The sequence below is a fragment of the Calypte anna genome, chromosome 2 (genome assembly GCF_003957555.1).
Source record: "Calypte anna isolate BGI_N300 chromosome 2, bCalAnn1_v1.p, whole genome shotgun sequence".
Taxonomy (NCBI): domain Eukaryota; kingdom Metazoa; phylum Chordata; class Aves; order Apodiformes; family Trochilidae; genus Calypte; species Calypte anna.
This window is the reverse complement of record NC_044245.1, coordinates 23,065,687-23,084,959: the sequence shown is the minus strand read 5'-3', so window position 1 is coordinate 23,084,959 and position 19,273 is coordinate 23,065,687. Positions and strand designations below refer to the sequence as shown.

General features: G+C 37.1%; 1 protein-coding gene across 1 annotated transcript in view; it reads right to left on the bottom strand.

Annotated features, from left to right (window-relative positions):
- CDK14 (cyclin dependent kinase 14) overlaps nt 1–19,273 on the bottom strand; it is a 311,039-nt gene that overhangs the window by 202,181 nt on the left and 89,585 nt on the right. The window contains exons 4-5 of the mRNA XM_008494133.2: nt 16,709–16,803; nt 7,507–7,586 (exon numbers count right to left, since the gene is read on the bottom strand). Of these exons, the coding sequence (XP_008492355.1) occupies nt 7,507–7,586; nt 16,709–16,803 (175 nt within the window). The remainder of the gene's footprint in view (nt 1–7,506; nt 7,587–16,708; nt 16,804–19,273) is intronic.

Here is a 19,273-nt window from a genome sequence, read left to right as displayed (position 1 = left end):
ACTAGATGACTTTCAAAGGTTCCTTCCAACCCAAACTATTCTATCATTCTATGCCCATAACAGAAAGAGACTAGACAAAGAAATTAAAACTGTTGGTGCTTCTTTACTTTTGAATATAGCTTGACCTTAAATATCCAAGTGTCCCAGAGGTTCTCTGCTTGTGTGTGTTATTTTTAACAACCCTGAAAGACAAAGCTGTTATGACTACAAGCTGTGTGAGCTTTGCAGGGACTTTACAGTTAATTGAGCTGTAGCTATTTAGCCTGCAGTAAGCACCAGCTCTGCCAACTCTGTAGGAAAATGTTCCCCAAGCTACAGCCAGGCTACTATCCATACATTTTTTTTTTACTTAAATGCTCCCAAGCCATGTGGCTTTTGGGAGAGTGAACTTATTCTCAGACTCTAAAAACATAAAGACACAAACTCCCTATAATAACTCATGTGACATGAATGCTAAGAATAGTTTCATCTTCATAATCTTAAATGTAATATCTCAAAGTTCCCTGGGGCTTGTTGAGCCAGACATATATGAAGCTTTTAGGCATTTCAGTTGTGGAAGTTTAAATTTCTTGACTGGACTTTGTGAAGGAAATGTGAAAGTCCTCCAAACTCCTATCACTCAGAGGAAAGCATCTGCCAAGCTTCCTCAATTAAAATAAATTTTAAAATAAAGTAAAAATTAAGTAAATTTAAAAATAAAAATCCTGCATAAAAGGAAGAATGCAGAGGGGTTGTTTTGTTTTATAAAAGGATTATTTAACTTTCAAAAAAACCAACTTACTATTTACTGGCAAAGACAGGATACCCATTGCAGTTTTACCTTCTACCAATAGATCAGCCAACAATGACTCTTAAAAAAAAGAGAAGATATTGTTTCACTGTGCCCTCGACCTACAGCATACAACCTTCCAGACCTACAACCTTCCAGACCTGCTTGAATACAATAAACAGGAGGCTTATCACCATGAGTCATCTAACTAGTGCCATGAGGTCATTTGTTGACTTAAAGTTATAAAGATCATTATGCTATGTATCAGTCAAAAATCACTCAGCTGGGAAGTGGGTGCAATAGCTCAGGTAATAATTCAGTATGAGGTAACAAGAATTTTATCTACTGAGTAAAAATATAATTTTCTGTAGCCCTTCCTTTGACATTGTGGGTACAGACTGTACTATTTTTCTTGGATAACACAGAAGCAGAATGGCTTTACATCACTTACAGTACTGTTACTAAAAAGAAGAATTTTCCATTGTGCATCCATTAGGAACACTGAGCAATACATTACACATTCACTTCAGTAGGAGCTCTGTCTTGGCAAACTGCTGACATTCCCTGTACTTTTCTCTTAGCAGTTATTCCAGTTTTCCCCACATGAAAGTTTTCTGAAGATTCATCTCCTCCAGCCCAACAGCTTCAAAAAGGGAGGCCTTAGAAAACCTCCCAACCTCAGATAGTCTGTCCAATCTGGGGCATAAAGGCAGAATCACATTTCTTTCTTAAAGAACCTTTTTAAATTTTTGTTTCTTTCCTCCTTCCATAGAGAGATATAGATAGAAGTGGCCTGAAACTTTGAAGACTTTAAGATGTTTTGCGGCCAAGAATTAATCATCTCTCCTCACTGCTCTATACTGGCACTCAAATTTATTAGGTTTTCTACCACAAGTCACAAAAGAAACTTATTCAGTGTGCATGCTGAACTGCTTTTTAAAAATTTAAGTCAAAGAAATTACTTAAGCAAAACCTGTGTTCTTTGTAATTTTATAATGCAAGACCACTGTCTGGTTCCAAAGCATTCATGTGCTATTTTTCCACACTGCTATCCATAAGCAGCATTGAGGTAGCAGCCGAAAAATTAGTATGTGGGCAACTGTCAAAGAGAAAATGTAGAGAGAGTCTTTGACCTGGACACTTTAAAATGTGAAACACAGATAGGTACCAATATATATATTAACTACAAGATGTAAATAAAAAATTAATAAAAAGAGAGAAATGAACTAAAAGTTACCTAATCAGAAACACTGTTGCCAGCAGAACTAGGGAAGTGACTATTCCTCTGTACTCAGCACTGGAGAGGCCACACCTTGAATCCTGTGTTCAGTTCTGGGCCCCTCACTAGAGAAAGACATCGTGGTGTGGAATGTGTCCCACAGAAGGGCAAGGAAGGTGGTGAAGGGTCTAGAGCCCAAGTCTTTCGAGGAGCATCTGAGGGAACTGGGGTTGTTAAGACTGGAGAAGGCTGAGGGGAGACCTTATTGCTATCAACTACTTGAGATAAGGCTGTAGCAAAGCGGGTGTCAGTCTGAATTCCTAAATAGCAAGTGATGGTCTCAAGTTTAGATTGGATATTAGAAACTGGACATTGGATATTAGGAAAAATTTCTTCACTGAAGGGGTTGTCAGGCACTGGAACAGGCTGCCCAAGTGAAGTGGTTGAATGATCAGCCCTGGAAGTATTTTAAAGACATGTGGTGCTTAGGGACAAAGTGGTGGATTCAGCAGTGTGCTGGGTTAATGGTTGGGCTCATTTTCTTAAGGGTCTTAGAAGTCTCTTCCAACCTAAACATTTCTATGATTCTAATTGTGGCATTTAAATCACAAAGTACAAAAATGCATAGAAAATATGCCAGTTTTGGATGATACTTTGAAATATCATCTAGGTCTACAGGAAATTAAACATTACCATATACTAAAACACTAGAACAGAGTTTTATTACTAATAGTAAAACAAATCAAGCAAAGCAAAGGAGCGGCAATATTTCCAAGGGTGGAAAATTAAAACAAAATGCAAAACAGTTTTCACTATTAAAATGGGAAGAAAGTAATTTTACTGCCCAAGAAAGAAAGGTAGCAATAAAACCAAGGGATGCTAGTGTTAAAGCATACCCAACAGGCACATCTTTCCTATATTGAATATAAGAAATATTACTACTCAGAAATCAAATAAGATAACTGGAGAACCATAAATCAAGCTGTTTCCAGCACTAGAATCTACTGCCTAGTTCAGAATTTAGCCTAGATGAACATGTGATATTACAGGAAATAAAGGGAACAAAATATCTGAGATAAAAGTTCAGGTCAGTGAATTTTTCTACTCACTGCAGTGGATTTAATAACACTTCAAGTCTGATGCTGAAACATCTCTGAACAGCTTATAATAAGATTTACAGTAAAAGAATGAACCACGATTACACTGACACAGAAAATAAATCATTTGCTAATCTATATTATACTGAATTCTGTTTACATGAGAAAATAAGTGTGTAAATTACTTTCAGACCCCATATTGTCTCAGTTATCACAGTTGCAAGCACACGTAGAATACAACAACAATATGGTGGCAGGTACCACTCAAATATGTGATCAGAAAATCACACAGGTTTAACCCACTCAGGTATATGCATCCGATTAATTGAAGTTTGTTTGGTTTTCTTCCTTTTTTTTTTTCTTTTCCTCAGTCTCTTCAAAGATAAATTAGATTATTCCAGAGTAAGAGAGTGGAACTCAGAGTGAAAGAGCATGGAAACTGCATGCCACTAAAGGAGAGCATCAATGAGTTGGTACAATTGATTCAGAACAAGCTGAAAAAATATTTAGCACAGGCTACTTCTAGAAATTTGTTCTAGAAATTCAGTAGAGAGCTGAGCTGCACTGATAAATAATCCACATTTACCTACTTCCAGTCAAACCTATGTAACTTTGATAAACAGTAGAAGACACAAATCCATATCTGCTGTAAAAGCAGAATTCTTTTATAAGTTCTAATTGAAGTTTCACCTGAACCTCTCTCAATCATTAAGACTATGATTTTTCTTATGCAGCTTTCCTGGGGGATTTTCTTTTACTTTTCCCTCCAGTTTGTTTCAACCAATTTATTACTTGTTTCTGCAGTCACATGCTCTATATTTATATCCTGCATTTTCCTACTTAGTCTGTTTTCTTTATAACTTTGGTTTTTTTGAGCTTCATTCTGCTGCTGTCACAACAGTAACAATGCATTTCCCTGTACATAAGCTACAAAATTCCCTCAACATTGACCACTGCTTAAGATTTCAGCCTGTAAATTCCCTCTAATTAACATCACACAGCATCCCTATCAGGAGCACTGTGAAGGAATTCTATTTTCTCCCACTGCTTTTACAGAAATAGCCATGGGAAATATTAAACAACCCACAGTCACTTAAATTTACAAATAACTAGGCTTCTGCATGAATTTGCCTTGCATTAATGGAAAATTAGAAAGTAAGGAATATGTAAAAGTAAAAACCTGTTTGGTTTCTCCATTATGAAAGACTTTGTAAAAAATCTTCCAACAGACCCCTGGCTCATGATACCATGGTATCATGCTTAATTTTTTTTATTAGGGAAACACTGCTCCTCAGATAACTGAAATTAGAAGTTGATCTCATGTTCAGAGGTATTTGCACTTGTTATGACTGTCCCAGTCTAAATTATATGGCTGGAGCTCTCAGTCAGCCAGCAAAGATCAAGAAAAGTCTGTTTAACACAGTGTCCCATTCTTTTTTCTGTCTCAGACTTATCAGATAACTTCACAAGCTTACACAAGCATTTTTTTTCTTTTTCTTTGTTTCTTTGTTTTCTTTTTCCCACCCATGTATCTAAGATCAGTCACAGCTGCATTACAGAACCCAGCATGTCCAACTGGGATTACATGCTGCCAAGAGGAAAGCAACAGCTTTCTCAGGTCCTGCAAATGAAGCCCACAGCTGTGGTGCTACTGGCAAATAATAGGGGTGTGGCACAACATCACTGAGACCACCTTCTGAAAGCTAACATTTCTAGAACAGCCTTCCTTTTTTCCTAGTGTTGATATTTGTTCCTGAAAAAAAACAAAAACCAAAACAAACCAGAAAAGCCAATGCCTAACTAGATACAGATTTTTCCCCTTCCTTTCTTTCACATGATGCACATCTGACTTCTTACAGGCATAAAATGTGTAAGACTATTTCTACTAATGACTCCTACAGATCCGAGTAAAGTTCCACTACCCAGGAGACAGGATTACATATACAAAATAAACAAACAACCCACAGACAACCTGTAAACCAAGTTTGACCCCACCTAACCAACAGTCAACACAGGCTGAGAAAAAGCCCTCTCATTAGCCTAATACTCATTGGATCTAATCCCAGCCTAGATGAGTACTTAGAAATACAAAAAATGCATATAGCCCTCTCAGAATCAGTGAGGCACTGCTTACTTAAGAAAATAAATATGAATTAATAACCTTAGGAGATTTTCTAGAAAAAAGTTTTGTTCTACTAATATTTATGTACCAGAATTTTAACTGGCTTCAACCACAGTGCTGTAGTCACAGCTAAAAGGCAAACTCCAATGACAGAATGAAAAGTATCTTCATGCAAATGTGACTTTATAATTTAAAAAAAAAATCAAGTGGAAAAATCTCTGTTCTTGCTCCTAATGACTTCATATTTATACTGAACTCACAAAACAAGCTCTTTATGAAGAAAAACACATCAGACTGTATTTGACAGTTATAATGCTATAAACTTTGATTTAGACCAAGCACACATTAATAAACCTTTTAAGTGCCACTAAAAAGGTGCAAAAAAGCCACATCTCCTATTTTCTTATTAAGTCACTACCATATCAACTCAAAAACTAGAGAACAATAACCATTTGAAACACAGACTGTTATGCCTTGAACTCATCATTACAAATACTGAAATATTGAAATATATTGAAATATATTGAAATATAGTAATACTGAAAGCTGTGCTCAAAACTCTCTGCACACCTCACTATCACAGCACAGCTGCAGGGACAGGCAGATCACGGATAAAATATAAAGCATTGCAAATAAATGTGTTGGATAGTTCAATAACTATCAGTCAAACAAAGCAGTATAGAAGCACTGCTGAAAAACCTTCATAAAATCATCGAGGCACTAAAATGATCAGAGGGATGGAGCACCTCTCCTATGAAGACAGGCAAAAGAAGTTGGGGTTGTTCAGTCTGGAGAACAGGAGGCTCCAAGGTGACCTTATAGCAATCTTCCAACATCTCAAAGGGGCCTACAAAAAAGCTGGGCTGAGGCTTTTTACATGGGTGTGTAGTTAGAGGACAAGGAGAAGTGGTTTCAAACTTGAAGAGGGAAGATTTAGGTTAGACATTAGGAAGAAATTCTTTAATTTGAAGGTGGTGAGACACTGGAACAGGTTGCCCAAGGAACTTGTGGCTGCCCCGTCCCTGAAAGTGTTCAAGACCAGGTTGGATGGGGCTTTGAGCAACCTGGTCTAGTGGGAGATGTCCCTACCCATGCAGAGGGATTGGAACTAGATGATTTTCAAGGTCCCTTCCAATCCTAGACATTCTATGATTCTCTGAAAATGGCCACCCATGGTTTTCCCTCCTTTGTGAAAAAGCCCCCTTTAAAATGCACAACCTTGGGGCTGAAAACCACAGTACTTTAAAGGTTTCTAACTTCAGGGTGCCAGTCATGACCAACATGGATTTATTTTTTTCCCAGTCCATGCCCAAACAGGCTCAATGTACAGACAGATATACAGCATTTGGATGTCTGCAGGAACTTAAGTAGGTGTGAGGGACAAGGGAGCTGCAGTGTCTGCAAAGCTTCACGCCTCCTCAGCAGGGCCATGATGTGGACCCTGTCAGGGCTGCTGTGATGGAACCTCCCTGGCTATTCCCACTTCAGGAATTATACCAAGAGAAAAATTTAAAAAGCTGCAACTCATCTCTTTAGTTCACTACCAACTTCAACTGAGCCTGAATCAGCGGTAAATTGTTTAGTTGTAATGGTATTCCTCTACCAAAGCTCATTTTTAGTACCTTCTGTGAAAGGAGGCCCATACAGAAAATGTACAACAACAGTTTCTGCAAAGGAGCTCAAAATAGGCAGGCTCAGAAAAACACCCATCCCTAGGGGCCATGAGAGGATGACAAGAAAGGATTAAGGAGCAGAGCAGAAAGTATGACAGGCACCTCTGAAAGTGCTAGCTAAGAATCATTCTCAAGCCATGCAAGTTAGAGTCCATGGAAAAAAAAAAAACCAAACAAAAGCTAGTCCCAAACTGCACACAGCTTCTAAGATGCCTGCATTTTTGCTCCCTGATCCTCTGTTTGTCTTCATAAAGAAACATTTTTTTCTTCACTTCTTTCTATGGGCATATAAAAATTACATCTTAGGTGCTGCCTGCAGGCAAGAAGCACAACTTACACAGTTGCCTCATCTTCCAGACTGACTCCTCACACCCACCATGCTCTTGAGTACTCATTTGTATAGTAAATCTAAAAGGAGCCAAAGCAGAGGCAGAGCTGACATCTTTAACATGAACTCCTACACCAGAGGTTTTGTTTTTGAGGCACCAAAGTTTCTTCCTACTGAGAACATTACCATATAATTTGAATTCTCAACCTGTTCACCACAGCATGGCATAGAAATAAGAACTTCAATGTACTTACAAAAAAAAAAAATCCATATATAATCACCAAATGTGAGAACATACCTTCCCTGATAGCAGTAAATGGGGTGCCTTCCTCTTCTTGTAGTCTAATCACCTTCAATGCTACCAGCTTTCCATTTACCCTGAAAGAGGGAAGAAAAAGAAAAATCAAAATTAAAGCACAGAAGCTGCATTTCTCATAATATAACTTGTCTCCCATCATGTATTTATTAAATTTTTTCCTGCCAATGCCAGAGGTTCATTTATAGCACTGTAAGAAACACTTCATAACTTCCATAATGTCAACTTTATATTTTCACACTCAGATGTTATCCAAAATATGATCTCAGTTCCCTGTGAGTCAGTCTGTTTCTTTTCTATCACATCACTAAAAGCTTTGTTAAGAAGTATCACATTGTAAAACATGGTTTTATATTATCTGTCCTGTATTTGATCGAATTGTTCAAAGGAAAAGGCATATGATTTTCAACAATAACCCCACTTGCAGTATAACCATATTTATACCAGTTGCCTCCTTCTTTCTGCATGACACCCACAATTATCACCCTCAACAAGCCCTGGAAGCTTGAGATGGCAAAGAATTTTTAGGTCATTCTGGCCATGTCCCATTAGGGCGTAATTGTTACTACAGTACATTCTTGACTTCATGGCCCAGGCATGTGAGATTATGACTCTCATTTATAAAATTAAAAAAGGTTTGAGGTCTGAGGGATGAAACTTCACAACAGATCAGTCTAGTTTCAAATCTATTTGGCTGGTTTCACTTCTAGCATTAAAAATTTCACCATATGCAAATCACAGCCAAGGCCTTGCAAAAAAGCAGGTGTCTCAATTTACCCAAATTAAATCGCACAAAAACTGAATGAAAGATAAAAACTGGTACAGACTACCCTCATCCAGAGCAAACTCATACCCTGAAACTTCCCCAGCCACGACAAGCAATGGCATAGACAGATGACCAGAAAGGCATAACACAGTTTCCAAAAATACTATTGTTGTTATTATTGCAATTTCTTTCTGTGAAAGCAAAATTAGCCTTTACAACCATGAAGTCCAAGGAAACACTGGAGCTTTCACACTCCCATAGCCATGGAGGCAACTCCCAATTGTACTGGGCCTTAGAAGATGTATTCATTTTTCTAAGCAAGATGATACAGACACCTACTGAGCATAAATTAATCTTCTCCCTCAGGCTTTTAATTTCTGTAGTTAGATTACTTCAGTGACAGGATGGCTACAGTCTTTTTCTTCTGATTGTTCTTTTGCAACTGCCAGAACCTCATTAGCTCTGTACAAAGCATTGCTTAATGACTCCAAGCAACTTAAGAAAGCCTGGTTATCAAAAGATAGTTTACTCATCACCTTCCAACTATTCATAATGCTTCAGACTGGCACCCATTCAAGCCTCAGGGTGCTAGTCACTGTTGAAAGGTAATTACTAGTTTAAACCTACTGGATTATCTGGATTTCTCCTTAAAATTGTCTTACATAGAGTTTTGTTTAGATTTAACAAGACTTCGGGCATCATAAAAAGATAAGCCTTGCCATAAGTAAATTCATGTGTCATGCACAGATAGGAGAGTAAACCATCATGAAAGCAGAAGTAGAAAGACTGATGACAGACATGCAGATCACATATTTGTGTAGTATTCCATTTCTCTGTCAATAAAATACCCTACCCATCACATATATATACATAAATTAAGACACCTGGATTACTTTATCATTTTACAATAGAAGTAATAGTGCAGGAGGAATTTAGAAAAGCGAGATCAATTTCCAGATAAAGAACAGGACAGATGTTGTGTTCAGAGAGTGCAATGCAGAATATGACAGCAAAAAGATCAAGGAGGTTCTAGAGAAATAGGGGTGTGGATTCTCTAGCCAGAGACTGAGGCAAATAGCACATAGTATTCTGTAGATTATGTTGGTCTTAATCCAAAGTTCTCTATTCCATCAATTCATTAAAAATAAAAAAAATAACACAAACAGCAACCGTATTGAACTCAATTAGAATAATTCACAAATAAACACAGTAGGTGGGCTGTGCTATTTAGTTATCAGTGACACATTGTCATTGGTACCTGTCATCATCTTGATAGACATCATGGCAATGCTTAATACTATCAAAATGATTGAACTAATCTCAAGTAGTGTTCCTCTGGGATTTCATTCTCCCCTTTAGTATTATATATCTCAAATGTATTAATCTATAGCTTCCAGAATAAAACAGCAGCCTTATTCTGATTTACTGTCCAGTCATTAAAACCCTTTTTTCCATCTTATTTTCTGTAAAGAGAATATAAATCTTGAGATGTGAAAAATTAATAAATATCATCAATTAAGAGAAACAGGTGTATATATACACATCCTTTAGGCTGAGTTCTTAACTTAAGAAAGTGCTAAGTGTGGCAACATTACTGCAAAGAAAAAATGGTAGATGGCATTGAGATAATGCTCTTCTTTGTGGTACACCTTTCAATAGAACTCACTTTTGTGAAGAAAAGTAACTCTCAATTGTTAAATATTCATTTACACAAAAATCTCAAAGTTTGATGATCAAACCCGGAGATTTACTCTGCAGTGATATTGAGGTAACAAACAGACACCTAAAACTCCAAATAAACCATGGAGGCCTAATGAAACCAGGCTCTGCCAGAATCTTCCTTGAAAGAAACCTGACAGAGGCAAATTGACTGTAGGTATGGTTACTCCTGATTATTCTACCAACCAGTAGCTAATTCCACATTGAGGGTAACACTTCTTTTAATCACTATCACAAAAGGCAGTTCAGTGTAAACATTGTTTATATTTATCTTACTGAAAAGGACTTAAGTTTGTAGTTTACAAAACCCACTTACAGTCCTGACAAAGGACTGTAAAGGACTGTGGTGCAAAAAACTCAAGGAACTAAAGATGCCCCTTGATTTCTCTTTTTGACCGCCACCATCTTTTAACTTCCATCCTAAACAGAAGTTACTTTGTTTTACAAGAAGCCAGTGAATTAAAAATACTTCATAATGATGACACTTACTCGGGCTGAAAAACAGTAGATCAGAGAGTTCTGAGAGAGCTGAAGGATTTAAATTATTAATTACTGTTGTCACTGGAACTCAGGAATACTGTTTTTTGCAGGATTTACAGGATGACTGCTTCAAGTGGCAGCCATCACTTGAACAGAAGCAGGTGAACAGCATCAGAGCATTTACCTCCATCCCTACACCTCCCAGCCTGCATCATTCAGTGCAAACTAATCAATTGCTCATCTAAGCACAAGAGCTGCACTTGGCCCACACCTGCTGAAAGCAAATCACTTGGGGCTGGCAGCAGAGAGGGTGATGCCCAGCACCATGCCTTGCACTTCTTTGAGCCCCACTCATGTAAACATAAAGAACTGATTTTCACATAAAGAGAATTTGAAGACAGATGTAATGGAATCACTTATAAGTGCCCTCTTATAAGTCTGCACACCAACAGTCATAGGGGATCTTCTGAGAGATGCTGTTCCAGCTCTAACTGGAAAACACATAGGTGCATAATGGCATTTAGTTGGCAAATTACTTTAGTGTTTGCTCTGTCATCCCAATCACATCCCAATATGAGTCAGTGCCAGTAAATTACTATCCAATAACTTTTAGCACTTGGATCCAATATAACTATGCTCTCCTTTAGTTTTCCACCACATTTTTCTGTGCAATCCTGGGTGAGTAACAATGTATTTTCATTCCTCAGTTTCATACCCTGCCACAAGAGACAATTATGCTGAGTGACCTCTGTAAGCTACTTTGTGGGCTGAAACACAACATGTATAGTGCAATGTTACACATACAACCTCAGATGAAAAATGTCCCAATACTTCTTTTAAACTGAGAAATTCACTCAGTAAGTGATCAACTTAGTCAATGATTTATCTTCTAGTGCAAATTTTAGTAATTTATTTTAGCACTTAGAATACTTTAATAACTTCACCATTTTGCATTTTAGTTAAACATCTAATTATCATTAGTTTTGCATCTAGTTCAACTCAAAGTTACTGTTTTTATTAAAGATTTTAAATGGCAGGGATTGTTCTAAAAGCATCTATGTACAAAACCATTTAATGATTTTCAAATGTATAGTAAAAAGCAGCCTACAAAATTACAGTAGGTACATCAGTTTAAAAAAAATGAGAGGGGAAAAAAAGAAGAAAAAATGGAAAGCTGTAGTAGGAGCCTTTTCATAACCCATGCATATGTATTCCTTTTCCAGACATCTGCTATCCTCAGATGAAGAGAGTTTCATCTGTAGATGAACACTGATTTCACACAATTTGCAATAAATATAAGATTCAGAAAGTTTAGGTCACTAAGACATCATGAACCAGAGCAATTCTTAAGTATGCAGTCTAAATAAATTTGCTAAAACCTGAAGAATATATTACCTCTGAGATGGACTGTCATATGTGAAACATATCAGGGAGCACATTGGTATGGAGTAAAGATAGTAGAATGACTAAAAAGGGACAGAAAAAATCATGGCAAACTCTTCAGGCCATCTGAAGCCTATGGCACTTGCAAGAAAGCACATAAAACAAAAGGAGAGAGCCATAGAGATTTTGTGACAAGTAAAAGAAATTCTACAACTCAAAAAAAAATCAGAACAGCAATTAGTCATGCTCAGTAGAAGTTTCAGAATCATAAAAATAAAAATAAAAATGTATTATTATGTATTAATAACATATTAATTGTCATCCTATTTCTTGCAAGCAGCCATCCCAAACATATATATGAAATACTCTGGTTAGCTATGTATTTAAAATGTATACCTCATGCCAACAGCAAGTCCAGGTAGTTTCCACTGATCATTCAAATATTCTCTGCTGCACCAAGAATAACATGGAATGGAAACCACAGCTGGCATAGAGCATGGTGCCTGCCCTCCAGGGCACAAGTTCTCTCTAAGGTCTACTTTTTGCATCACAAACTCCCCATTGATGGAGTTAAACACAAAATGCCCTGGCTGGCAGATAAAATACCTTTCATCTTTGGATACACATTTGCATCACCGTGAACACAAACAATTCAGATTTCAAACAGAACCAGGAGAGGTGCCTCAACTGAAGGACTGCCTAACAACTCTATGGCCTTCAAGCTCTCATTGACAGCATCAGCTTCCACTATGCTCTGCTCAGTACTCTATTCGTTTCTTTTCTAAGGGATTTGGGCCAGAATTCATTAGGACAAGCATTTTATTAGGGCTAAACTGAAATTATGGAATGTTGTGGTAGAGAAACTGGACTAAAATGTGTTGAGTGAGCACTGTTACAAATTCTACATAGTTTTGCCATACTTAGAGCACAAGCAATTTAGTATAGGTGCCAAAAAAAAGTAAGGGTACACTAAAAATCACATGGACAAGCAAGAAGCAGATCAAGATCGCAGTGGTGCAGGAGCAGTGGAGATACCATTGGCTTGCCTCTCAAAACACAAATGCACGCTGTGCAAGCAGCAGTCACAGATCACATCACTTTAACTGAAGTAATTTTTTTTTAATTCTTTGCCTTGAAGGGCAATTGAACACAGTGGGAGGAGAGCACAGAAACCATGCCAACTCGTAATCTTGCCAAAAGCACAGGTTTTTCCCTTAAGTGCAATATGTAGAGTTCCCAGTGAAAGTACACAAGGCCTCCACGCTGCTTTGTAAGGAGCTCTGGTTGGCAGCAGCTCCCCTGTGCTGTCACCAGCTTCATCTTCAGACTCCTACAAACTCACATCAACATTTATGCGCCACAGATCAAGCCAGATCCAACTGCTGTACATTCAGGTAAATTTATAATCAAGCTTAAGAGGGAAGAAGGTCAGTGACAGCAGGAAGATATACATGTCAGTACACAGACAGCACTTCTTTAGCTCAACAGCCATAGAGGAATTAAAAAGGCACTATTGCTTTGCACCTACTGTATGGCAAATGTTAGCCCAACAGAGTAAATAGAACTTTCATCATTTTTTACACTGTTATCAGTAAATTGTTAGGCTTACTTATCCAAATTTTTACTCTAAACAGAAAGCATAAACTGCTTTACAGTGATCTGAATTTCAGGCAGTAAGCAGCCTCTTGGGATTTTATACCACTAAGTAACACACGAGAACCTAACCTGAATGAAACTAGGAAATGAACAGGCCAAGATGAGTTTCATTATGCACACTTGATGTGCAGCATGTGAAATCAAATGGATTTGCCCATTGATGTAACTGTCAGGTAGAAAAAAAAGGCTGCTTGGCTATTTCCCCCATAGATAGCAAAGCCTAGCCTATGAGAATCCTTTCCTCAATACTACAGTCCTATTCACTCTGCTGCTTCCTCACCCCAGGGAATCATTTTTTTCTGACTGCAAAAAGAGAAATCCATCATCCAGTAAGAGGAATTAGCCCACTTTGTTTCACTTTCCTGGGATAATACCACCAATACTCTAACAGACAAAAAAAAAGTAATGGATTTTATAGGAAAGTAAGATCTTGGTAAGGCTGATCCTGCTCCAAGCTGTAAAAAGCCAGGCTTGTCCCGAGAGCACGTTACTGAATGCATTAGTTCAAATTTTAAGAAGGGAATGACTGACTTTGTGTGATTGAAGGCAGTTATGGATCTTTTAGTCTTTCTAAATAGGAAGGTAAGATCATGGAGTTTTTATTCCATCATTATGATCACCAGGGGAAATAATTTTAAAAGCTGAAACCTATGTCTGGAATTGCATTTTAAAAACCCAAACCCTACAACTCACCACATATAGCTGGTGATAAATATCAAGCACAATAATTCTGAGTATAAAGTATCATTCAAAACAGCTCCATTTTATCTTAAATGCTCAATCGCCAGCTCCAGTTAAGGACACATCTCAGAAACATTCCGGCAAAATGAGAAAGCCAAGTATCACAGAAGTTGAGAATTAGGGATTCTTAAACATTTTGACCAAAATGCACTTGTTGTGCAAGTATTACCAGCTTTTCCAAATACACATCATGTCTGCATTCTGCCGTGTGCTATGAGGGCTTAATCCTTCAGCATCAAACTGGGCACATGCCAGAAGCAGCATCCCTCATTTGACCTGTTTTGTTCATTTTGCTTCCCACTGAGCCTGTAGCCAGGGGAACACAGTGTTGTTTATCACAATCTCACCCTATTACCTACATCAGGTGCTAGAAAAAAAAAATCTGTATCTATTCCTGTCTCACTTTAGATTAACAGTGAGAACTGATCTGTCAAAAAAGCAGTAGCAAAGTTAGGCTCTTCTGGAATGGCCAGAGCCAATGTTGACCCATCCATTCACCCTTCCCTGTCTATCTCTTTCCCAGAAGTATATGTCAGCAGTGGTGCTCTTTTTTCTTTGGGAATATCAAATAGGCCAGAGATTCCTCATGGGGATTCCTCATGGGGACAGAAGAGATAACAGGGCTACATTACCTCAACTTTCCGAAATAGCAGATAGTCCCTGTAGTGTTTCCCCTGTTCCTAAACTACAACCTACTCCCACTGTGAAGTAATTCAGCTTGTTCAGGAAACAGAAGTCTGGACTGGAGGTGCTGGATCTAGTGTGCTGTGTACTTATTCAATTCTCAGAGGAAAGAAAAAGTCAAACAAAATTAAGCAAGTGAAGAAATACTACTATAACAGAAATAGTCTCTGCATATTCATTCTTATGCATATAACTGTAACTCCAGCTACACTTTTTTCAAAAATACATTTTACAGACCTTACTAAAGATGAAGCAGCAGAATAAAGTTGTATATATTTTTAATAATTCATGCTACTTTCCAGGGCTTGCTCTGGAGGGTACAGAGAGCCCAGTAATTTCAATTTATTATTCAGCTACCATTAAAATCATTGAAGTATTTCTTACAGATCTGCAGTCAGCTCTACTAAAACAAATTAGTATTTCTAACCAATTTATGTTGTGCAACACATTCACAAATCATCACCGAATGAAGCAGCTTCAGGGAAGCACTTAGTTTTATTTTTAACTTCCACTCTGTTTCACTGATTGATGGGACACCTAGAAGCCCTGTTGCCTTTGTTCAATCTTATTGAAAGTCAAGACATATCAGGTAACAATCACCAAATACACACCGTGATTTTACTTGAGTGTTTTACTAATAAGGCACAAGCTGAAATCTACATTGCCTTCTCATACTATGTAGACCTCAATAAAAAGCTTACACGTGTATGTCTGGAACTTCAAGTGATGTGAACCATTAACAATATAAGCTAACTGCAGAGGTGTAAATAATTCTACATTTAGATTATCTTTTTATTCATATCAACTGTCATTAGAGTCATCGACCTCAAAGCTACTGAGACACAAGGGTATTTATTACAAATGTTCAGGAAAAAAGAAAAATTTTCAGTACCTATCTAACTTCATGACCCTGGAAAATGTTAACACTTATTTCCTTTCCAGTAGTTGTTCTATGCTATGACTGTCATGATATTCTCTCTACTGAGAATAGCAGAGGTGCCTCATCTATCAAAGTTTTTAAATAAAGATATCACACATACCCAATCTCTCTCTCAGAACTGCTTTGTTATTATAGAAAATTTGATTATGATAATTTGATTGAATTTATGAACATTCACAACACAATGCTTGACAAAAGGTAACTCTCAACTAAAGCACTAGCTTATTTTAAGCATGTATATTTATATAGAAGCACTTAGGGCGCTGGGAATAAAAACTTTGCAACAGATAGCATTAAAATGGCTGAAAAAACATTTTTTTATACAGTAGATGACTTTCAGATGGAGTAGTTGCAATGATTGTAAATAAAAACTCTTGTAAACAAACTGAACTTACAGTAGTCCAGAATTCCACTCCTTGCCTTCATGGTTTTTTATTCAAGCTTTTTAATAATTACAAATAAGACCAATGACTTATTGCATATATTCATCATTGTTCTCAAAACATCACAAAAACCTACTCGGCAGTATACTGTGCTTTTACCCCTAAAAATAATTTGGTATGGTTATTAAGAAAGTAGTACAACATTAAAGTACAAACAAAACTGAGATTAAAAATATGGGATCTCATCTTGTTTCTTGTAATATGTTACCTGTGCAATATTGTCTCAGCCTCTTTCACCATGGCATTACATGGCTGCCAGTAGCACTGGGCATTCATTCAAAGCAATCTATGTACAAGTGCAGCAGCATCAGTTATTACTTTCTCCTTATGGTCATTTACACAGAAAAAGAAATTTAAAAACCCACCACTTACTTGCTTTTCCCTTTGTATACTGTAGCATAGGATCCCTCCCCTAGTTTTTCCAGTTTTTCATATGAGTCTGCTTTTCCAAACTTGGGGCTTGTAGGCTAAACAAAACACAAAAAGATGATGTTTCAGTATGTATTGCACGTACAACATTGGCTACTTTGATTCAGCCTTTGGAGATCAAACATCATTATCAAAACTCACAGAGCAGCATATTTTCAGAAACCAGAAAAAATTAAAATTAATAGCAGAGCTAATGGAACAATACAATAGGCTACTCAAATAAAACATTATTCAACATCCCAGATGGTAACTGCCGATATGAGCAGTACACTTATATCACTGTAACTATAAAAAGGATTTTCTTCTTAATCAAAGAGACATTTGTTTTATTTTTCACATACATCACTTCACACAAGGAGAAAGATCATTAGCAACTAAGCCATCTCATCTTTCTTAAGAGATTTAAGTAACGGTCTTAATCTGCCCTATAAAATCAGATTAAAAGAGCTGCTTTAATTTTAATTTTTATTTTTAGAGTAAAGCCCACCCAAAAACATTGCTCATAGTAGTCAGTGTCCCAGAACATCAACCATTTTTGAGACAGTGGTCATAATACTACAGGAAAGTATGGTCAGTGAGAATATTTTGATTCTGAGTTACATTATATGTAACTCATAATCACATAATCACACCATACTTTTAATGGTACGTACATGCAGCATGGTTGAATCAAGTCCTGTAAGCTTTAACATCTGTAGCCTAAGGGTCTAAAATTGAACCAAGTTAAGCAATGATTCCTGGTCAAAAGGACAGAGAGCTCAACTGGCTTTTACTATAGACTGGTCTTTGCCTCACTTTTACACAGTCCTAACAGAGAACACCACAATATTTTAAAACCAGAATTTTACCTGACATGAAAACTTTCCAGTGAAGTTCTTGGAAAACATTTGAGTTCTTTGAAGTGCAATCTGTTTTTCCAATTTTCCCCATTTTTCAGTTGTCTGGAATGAAAGGGCCTTTTATTTTTCCCCCAAGATCAGAAGGTCATTGGAAAAAACTGACCTGCAGCTGACCTCAGACTTATCTAAATATATTTTAGACTGCAGTGTTCAGATGTGTTGTTCCTAAACAAACCAATAACGTACAGAGCAGAAACTTTGGAGGGTCAACATTGATGGTCCTGTTACATATTGGGACTGATTTGTTAGTACTCTGGTTATAACACTACAAAGAAGAGCAGCCAAGCAAATCCAGTATGTGTAGTTGAATTAAACTGGGACACTCTAAGCCATGCACAGCTGCTCACAGTATATACTCACAGTTAGGATTTTACACCTAAAACACAAAAAGTTAGCAAATTTCAGCTTTTAGAAAGGAAAAATATTACAGTACAGGATACATCTGTGTGCAACCTTCTTTAAAACCATGGCCAAAAGTTTTAAATCATCTGAGTCAAAAACTACTTCTGTTTAAACAGACAAGAGCATCTAAGCTGAGATGGCTTGGTACCTCATACCTCTCCACAATGACACCCAATTAACCAATAGCTATCAAAGGTTAAAATTCTCTTTATTCAACTATTCTACATTTGTCTTCAGCATATATACATCTTTTTTGAAATTAACATCCCAGCCTGTATTGAATGGCATCAGGATATACACACAGATGTTTGCAAAACTGAGCCCTTTCAACTCCCTCCAATACACAGAACAATCAATTATTTTGCTATCCAATTCCTAAATACTAAGAGATTGATAAAATTTTGTTTTATGGGAACTCTCAAAACTTTTTACTGTTACATTATTTGGAACATTTCATTATAGATAAGGAAGAAATTTTCTGTGCTTAAAATACATTTTGCCTGGTTAGATATGAATTTTGTACTTTTTTAATTAGTTTTATTACAGATGTCACTAACAAAGGTGAATAAAATATTTATTCAAGTAGCCTTTTCATTTAAGCATCCAATTACAGAATAACGGAACATTACAAAACTATAATAAAAATTGTTTAGACATTTAAGTGTCTCTGATATAATGAAGAGGGATAGTAAAGTATTTCCCAAATTGTAGGTTGCAGCAAACACACAGTGAGTAGCTTTATTTGTAGTGGAAATGCTGTCCTTGTTAGCAGTGAACAGTTCACTGTTGGTTTCCTCATGGTGAGGAAGAAAAAGAGCAGGGTTTATACATGTGTTTTATATCCATTCTTATTTTCACACTGAGATTTACTTTTATTTTATACTGCTGGAAACCATAATCTAAAGGTCACAACAACTTGTAATGCCTTAGATCTTGATGGGAAACAGGATGCCTTTTATGCACTGCCTTACAGCAAATCATCAACAGTAATTGTTCCTACAACCTCAAGTTTGTTTCTCCATACTTCAGCTGCCAAAATCATGGATTTAAGGTCATGCTTTTTGACTCATTCTCCTCCTGGATGCTGCCACATCCTTGCAATGGGCAAAACACTGAAAGCTTGCACTGGCAGGACCAGAATCTCTAAGTCCTGATGGTACAGATGAGGTGCTGGTTTCAGCTGTCTTGTCCTCAGGGTGAATGTCAC